Below are 7,376 nucleotides of genomic sequence, written 5' to 3'. Positions count from 1 at the left end.
ACTGCATATGCCGTTGCCTGCCCCGCGGGAACAGGAGGAAAGGTAAGGAATCAACGTCCATGTCAGGGTGTCTCGCCGCACCGCTAGCCGACGAACCGACGGTCGCGCACGCCGGCCGGATTCAGTGAACGGACACTCGGCCGGCGGGCCAAGTGGCCCGGCGGTGGCTTCCAAGTAGTATCTGCAGCTGCGGTCAGTTCCAGCGCGTGGTTACCGCGTGCGTTCCAGTGACGTGCGTTTGAATCCTCTTTGTCATCGCATAAAAAAACACGAGCCGTTGGTTGCATTTCCACAGAGCATCCTCACCATCCATTGCCTCGTCGTACAGTACGATAATCGGAGGGGAAGGCGAAGTAATTTCGCGGAGAAAATCAAACCCAGAATAATATTCACATCTGCTGGTAGGAAATGTACATGACAGTGGACTCATGCTATCTACGTACCAGCTGAGTAGAAGCATATGTACATGCGTGCAGGCTACGGGGCCCTGGCCAATGTTTGTAAATAAAGAATCTCAATATCAATCAATATGTCTAATACTATTAGATCGTGGATGCGTCGACGGATTCTAGAAGCTTCTCGTAGCACGTCAAAACCCGGTGTAGTGGCCGCCGAACGACACCGTCGCCCCCCTGGTGGACGCGCCCCCCATGACCGACGACACGGCCTGGTTCAGCCTGGACGCCTGCTCCACGGCACGATGGATCCTCTGCAGCAGATCAAACACAAGCAAAACTGTCAGAAAACACCAGGCCATTTTTTTCACCCCTAAATGAAATTCCCCCGTGCTTTAGGCTAATCTATTGCAAGATTCCAAGAACCAGCTATAAAGGAAATCAGATCATCAGGAGCAGTGGGTCATTTTCACCCTTTCCTCTTCAATAGTCTATAGAAAGAAGATTCTAATCTTTAAAAAGAAGCATCATCATCATGATGCAGAGTTGCTGAACTCATCCAATGTTTTTTCCTTTTCTTTTTTGGACCCAAGTATAATAAATGATGTTTAAAAACTATAGCAGTAATTTGCTAGAGCATGCCTTTAGGGAACAAAGAGAAGATCAATCAGTAGAAGTGAAGAAATTTAGTTCACGAACAGAAGGAAAGAGTGATCGACCTCATCATCGGCGAACACCTGGAACTGGGACTTGTGGTCCTGCACCTTCCTCTGCTGCTGCGGCCTGCCGCCAAGCACCAGGATGCAGAAGGTGGCAGCGGCGACCCCGAAGGAGCAGAGCGCCCCGACGCCGTTCACCCTCAGTTTCCCGACGCTGAAGCCAGCAGCGTCCATCCCTGCCCTGTCTCTCTCCGCACCTTCTTCCACCTCATGGGGTAGATGATCAGGTGCTGCTTCCACCATCACCTCGTCCTCCTCACCAGCTTCCTCTTCGGCAACAGGGGAGTTCACCATCTCTTCCTCCTCTTCTGCACCGGAGACCATCACCTCGGTCACCATCATCGCGAGCTCCCCTTGCCTCGGCTCGGCCTGCACGACGCCGATGTCCTCGAACTCGACATCATGCTGCTGCCGTGCAGAGGCAGCTTGCGCTGATGGTCCCATGGCATCTTCTTCATCTAGGATGCAATCATAGGTAGAGGGGTGAGATGCAGGGTGGAGGGTGAAGTGGCCCATGTCGATCACGACCAAACCGGACCCAAACAAGAGCTGATCCTGATCCTTACCACCACCACCAGCAGCGCACTCCTCCAGGAAGAAGGAGCTCCCGAGGTCAGGCAGGAGCTCCCAGTCATCCAGGCTGATTGCATCCATGGAATCCCCTCCGGTCATCGCAAATCAGCGCAAGGAACGAGAGCGGATCCGATCAGGGAGTTATTATAGCTGCTCAGATCTGCTTGCAGGCGGCTATGAGGATGCTATGGAATGGATGCTCCCCAAGAATCAAAGCAAGTGGTGGCTTGGAAGGATACTTTCTTCTTTCTCTGGAGGGGAACAGCACCTGAAGAAGCTAGAAGGGGTAGTGGGAACTAGTACATGTTGCACCAAGGGAGATGGCAAACCAATTTAAGGTGCTTTGCCTTCCTGCTAAGTGACAAAGCTGAAAGTGTTCTTTCGGGCCTACCAATGGGGACTAGCTCCTCCCTTCCTTCTTTCCTACTCAATTCTTTCCGGCTGCCGTATTTTCCTGCAATATCATTATACTTGCAAACAATCTACAATGAGAAAGTGATTCATACAAGGAGGTGGTGAAAAATATCATTATAGAACAGCTTTAGGATATAATGTCGGCGCAGTCAAATCGTCCGACTGGCAAACTCATCCACAATTCTAAAATAACCCCAAGCACCAGCGCAGCGTTACTTGGCAATCTTACTTGGCAAGGCAAACTGTAATCAAATATGTCACGCCAGTTGCTGTCAGGGCATGATGTCAATGCCACCGAATCCGAAAGGGATTCCGATGAACGTCCTCTTCAAAATCAAGATACATATAAAAAGCATGCTTTCAGAGATAACTGCACACTAAGTAACATAATGGATAGGGTCAAAGTAATTACGCGGCAGATCATAAACAAATGAACTGATAAACGGAATCAACGGGAAGTAAAGATGGATAGAGACACACACCAGCTGAACACGGAGGGCAGAGGAGATCGAGACGCGTGTTTAGAAGGTTCTGCAGAAATATAACTCAGAAAAGTTGAGATTGTAACCCGAGACAACAATGGGTAACTGTGCACAGGACAATGTGACTGGGAGAAAAGGAAATGAAATGGGTCTTCGGAGTGAAACAAATTCACTTGAAAATGAGAACCATTCAGATATATGACTGTTCTGTTTCTTTCAGACAGCATGGTATGTGTAAAAATCAAGCCAGTTTTACAATTCAGAGCAGGAGCCGGCAGCCCAGGATTTAAGCTGGTGCAGAGAAGGGTGGCATAGTGAAGCCAAATTCTAACATTAACCGAAAGACATCAAAGAAAATGCTCAGATCCTCAGCATACATCGAAGAGTTAATTGACACAAAGATCAGAGATCAGCTATCGCGTCAGCAAAGCGAAAACGCGTTCCTATATACAACAAGATGATATCCTGAAAATTTACATTCCTGGGTCCCCACATGCGTGGATGCACATACATAGCAGGATGGGGAAGCAAGACCAAACAATTTTGGGCCATATATCAGCAGCTAGACTATCGACCAGCATCGCAAAGAAGGCTAGGCATGCCGTAAGGAGGATGGTTCACCCAGTGAGACGGACGCAAATGACGAAGCCCAAGCTCGAGCATTACTCGCCCCTTTACTTAGGTCCCTTGTCTTACTGCTCAGTCTAAGCTTGCTCCAAAGCCTCTTAACATCAAGCACAGTCAAAGCCCGTTCCATAAGTTGGCTTGATCCCCTACGAATTCTTAAGTTCAAGTTCTGAACACGCACGATCAAGAAGGCTCTGAGTTGAGAGATGACAGTGGGTACGAAGTGTGCCGCGACCTTCATGATTATAAAAAGCGCTCCAAGAAACACAAAGGGCTCGTCTTCCGCCATTTTGCGCAGAGACCGGCCTCCTGGCATGACTGATCCTAAGCTTCCAGCGCTCTCTTGCTGATCAACATCAATATATGTAACTGGATCGAGGCCTGCAGCAAGAAAAACCTTGCTTCAATGCTTGAAGTGATAAAATCAACCAAACAGACTTATCATCAATGGATGTAGCAGTGCAGTGTGCAACATATGCATATCCATTTTTAAATCAATTGAACAATGGAATAAAATCCATACTATCAAGACAGGTTATTATGAGCATGCTAAAATGCCCCAGGAATAATCAAATATGCTGTTGTTGAACATTCACAGGCATCAACAGTAAAACGTTTCAACAAGTAGATAATTGTAGCAAGACGTCAATCCTGATGTATGGGGTCAAGAGTATCATTCATGGAATCAAGAGCGCAGCTAATTCCCCACCATGCCACACACGGTCTCCAATGTAAATGAGCACTAGACCAATCAGAAGCAAAAACAATGCGAACTTTCAATCGAAAGAACCCCATGCACAATCTTTAATTATGTTCAGGTATCGATAACTGGTACCATATTGGTCGGGTGCTGAGTAGGGATAAATAGGTGAATTTTCCAGTTAATCAGCCAATAAATCAGTTAATTGGCTATTCGGTGACCCACCAAGTAGCAATTAACTGACCAAGATGCTGATTAACTGGCCAATATTTGGAACAAAATTCTGAGTATTGTTCCAAGTTTCAAAAGCAGGCATGTTTAAAACAAGCTGTTAGCCTGTTACCATTAAATAAACTATGTCTGCAGGAAACAGAGGAGTAGCTATTCTCATGTGTGCATGTTCAAGTAATGACATTCAAAATGAAAGAACAAAGAAATGATCATACCTGTAGTCTCTCGATAGAACTGAACCAGAGACTTCAGATCTTTTGTACCCCTGTAACGAACCATTGTAGTCTCATTTGCCAGAAGAATGGCTGGGAAGCCACGGACACCATATCTTGAAAACAAGCTGCAGTCAGCAGAAGGGGTAGGATGAGCAATAATTCACTGGGCAAATAACATGTTGGAAACAAAAGGGACAGGATGTATCACTCAGGCACAGAAAAAAGATTTCAACAATCAGATACCTAGGCGTCGCAGAAGATTCTTCGACAACAAAGTGATGTATCTGAGGGAACATGGTGCTGAGAGCTTCAAATATTGGTCGAAATTTGCTCGAGAAAGGACACCATGCGGCATAGAAGAGAATGGAACATGAGGCACCAGTACAGCGAAGGTTCAACTCTTTATCAACAGCATCTCCTCTCACCTTCAGTAGGAGGAACATATTTTAAATTATTAACAGATAGTCAATAACTACAGAAGAAACCAGAGAGTTTGCCAGATCAGCAACATGCATATCAGCATTCTTGTAAGTACAAGATTAACATTTATATAACAGTCCTTCGTGTATCTGCACTGTATCCTCATCACACTTATGTTTGCTCAAATCAAAATCTCGTTCATAATGTACGAAGAAACAGATAATCCGGATATTACATGCACATCTCTCTTTATTCTGAAATTACATGCAGTGACCATGTTATGCCACTCGCCTTTTTAATAACATCTGTTGGATTGACTAGAGAAGCACTTAAAACCGTAACATACTAACATGACATGCAAGATGCAACACCGCTGCGCTGTTGCGTCCTTTGGAACAGTGGAGCAGAACGATAATGTGCTCTCACATTCCCAAAACCAACGGAATTAAAAAGCTTTTAATTTCCTGGTTGCAAAAATCAGTAAACCATTCTTACATGCATACATATAATAGATGTCCATCAATGACTATTAATTTCAGTCCTTCTTTCTTTATTCGCTTTCTAATACTAACATGCATGTGCACATGCAAGAACACTAGCGAAAGATACGACCAATCACGCCGTAAGGTATGCGCCACATTGGCAGTTTGTCTCCTTGCCAATAGCCAATAAAATTGGTCGCTCACTCAACTGACATAAGAAAGCATGGCACCTTGGCGGGATTTAATGCGCGCTTCGGCAGAAACCAAGTGTAAGACCAGGACAACGCTGGATGACTATTAGATTTGCATTCCATGGGATTCTTCGTGGCACTGATGACAGGGTAGCGTAGGCAACAAAACATTGGCCACCGCTGACGGTTTGTGGAGTTGGAGATGATGGCATAAAACATGTACAGGTGGAGATAGCTAAGGAGCCATCATGTTGTTGTGTTATTGTAAAAAATATATTAAAACTATCATGCTTCCTAACTTTTATCTTTTGTAAAAGGAAAAACAATGTAAATGGGACATTATGTAATAAAGTAAAGTTTTCCAGGCTTAAATATATGTTCAAGTGATTTGGAATATTTACATACTCCTTTTCTTTTGAACTTCTATTTACATACTCCTTGGTACCACACAGAATACTTTTGATGAAATTACACGGAACTTATGCTCAAAGTTACAACTAATTACTAACTGATAAATGTTTTCTATAAATATGAAAACCAATAGTATCCAAAATATTCCGCACAGCGATGCACGGGTAGGGCACTAGTAATGATGCTTGTATTTATGTTTCCTCCTGCCCGCATTTTGAATCTAACCTAAGGGTGCGAATTCGAACCAAGACAAGATTGCATAACATATGGATGGATCCAAGTAATTACTAACTGATAAATGTTTTCTATAATGGAAACCAATAGTACCCGAAATATTCCCCGCCGCAATGTGCAGGAAGGGCACTAGTAATGATGCTAATTATGTTTCCTCCCGCTTGCGTTTTGAATCCAACCTACGCCTACGAATCAAATTCGAAACACGTCAAGCTTGCGTTAACGTATGGATCCTACTGTGGCGCCTAGACACCGCAGCACCGACGCGCCTCGATTGTTCTCCTTCGCCTGAGCCACCCATGTTTTGTCTGCTCCTGATAATTGAATGATACTATGCACCCACCAACGCATTGCAATTCACATCATTCCTGCCACGAGTATCCCTCCCGACACACACCCCACCCTCTGTACCAAAATCCCCCTCTAACGTCGCCCCGCTTCAAAACCTAATCACCCGCCGCGTCAGCGATTCAAAATACCCTACGGCCGCATTGTGTTGTGACCAAAACATCCCGTCGGTGAGGAGAATATGGCGCGCGGAATGAATCTCGGGGTCGGGGCTATGTATGACGCAGGGCACGAGGACCGGGGTCGGGCTGGGTCGCGGACAGGCGGCGGAGAGGGGAGGAGGCGGCTACCTCGAGGGGCCGGGAGGGCACGATCCGGGCGGCGCGGGGGCAGCGCGATCCGAGCGCGTCGAGGAACGTCGGGCCGGGCCCCCGCGGGCAGGTGGGCTCCGCGCCGGGGGACCCCGCGGCTGCGCCGGCGACGAGGAGGAGGAGGAGCGCGGCGGTGACGGCGACGGCGGCGCGGCGCATCGTCGGAATGGCAGCAGCCTGGAATTTCTTCTTCCTGGGGGAATTTTCTCCGTGGGCGGGGTGGGTGGGGGGCGGGCGACTGGTAGACCAGATTTGCCACGAGCCTATTTTGGGCGTACGGGAGGTGACGTGGCTGGCACTTGGTGGTTGTGGCGAGTACGTGCTGGCCTGGGTCCGGTTGCTCGGCCTCACGTGTCACGTAGGGGCCGTTGGGCCCGGCTGTCAGCGGCTCTGGCTCATCCACTGTAGTTTTCTCGTGATTTCTGCTTTGAACAATGCCAGTTGAAACGGGATATAAATATTCTACTCCCTCTATCAGTGCATTAGGCATCTCGGAGCATGATTGATAATATAGACAACACTTGGCATGTTATATAGAGTAGCCTAATAGCCGATATGTACAATAATAAATTTTGAATATATATTACTCCCTCCATCTCATAATACAAAGGCATTTTCAACAC

The 7,376-nt window shown here is 46.7% G+C and overlaps 2 protein-coding genes across 2 annotated transcripts; both read right to left on the bottom strand.

Moving 5' to 3' along the window:
- Nucleotides 1-368: 368 nt before the first annotated feature.
- Nucleotides 369-2,027, bottom strand: LOC123105526 (uncharacterized). Its single transcript, XM_044527608.1, has 3 exons — nucleotides 1,681-2,027; nucleotides 1,115-1,572; nucleotides 369-709 (listed from the first exon to the last, which is right to left on the bottom strand). Exons 1-3 carry the CDS (start codon nucleotides 1,784-1,786, stop codon nucleotides 590-592), a joined length of 684 nt encoding a protein of 227 aa, XP_044383543.1. The 5' UTR covers nucleotides 1,787-2,027; the 3' UTR covers nucleotides 369-589.
- An 889-nt stretch (nucleotides 2,028-2,916) lies between these two features.
- LOC123105525 (5'-adenylylsulfate reductase-like 5) lies at nucleotides 2,917-7,007 on the bottom strand. The gene is made up of 4 exons (XM_044527607.1): nucleotides 6,733-7,007; nucleotides 4,600-4,781; nucleotides 4,357-4,481; nucleotides 2,917-3,591 (listed from the first exon to the last, which is right to left on the bottom strand). Exons 1-4 carry the CDS (start codon nucleotides 6,910-6,912, stop codon nucleotides 3,176-3,178), a joined length of 903 nt encoding a protein of 300 aa, XP_044383542.1. The 5' UTR covers nucleotides 6,913-7,007; the 3' UTR covers nucleotides 2,917-3,175.
- Nucleotides 7,008-7,376: the final 369 nt, after the last annotated feature.

Source organism: Triticum aestivum, chromosome 5A (genome assembly GCF_018294505.1).
Source record: "Triticum aestivum cultivar Chinese Spring chromosome 5A, IWGSC CS RefSeq v2.1, whole genome shotgun sequence".
NCBI classification, from domain to species: Eukaryota; Viridiplantae; Streptophyta; class Magnoliopsida; order Poales; family Poaceae; genus Triticum; species Triticum aestivum.
The sequence above is the reverse complement of the archived record's forward strand: the minus strand, read 5'-3'. Positions and strand labels throughout refer to the sequence as shown.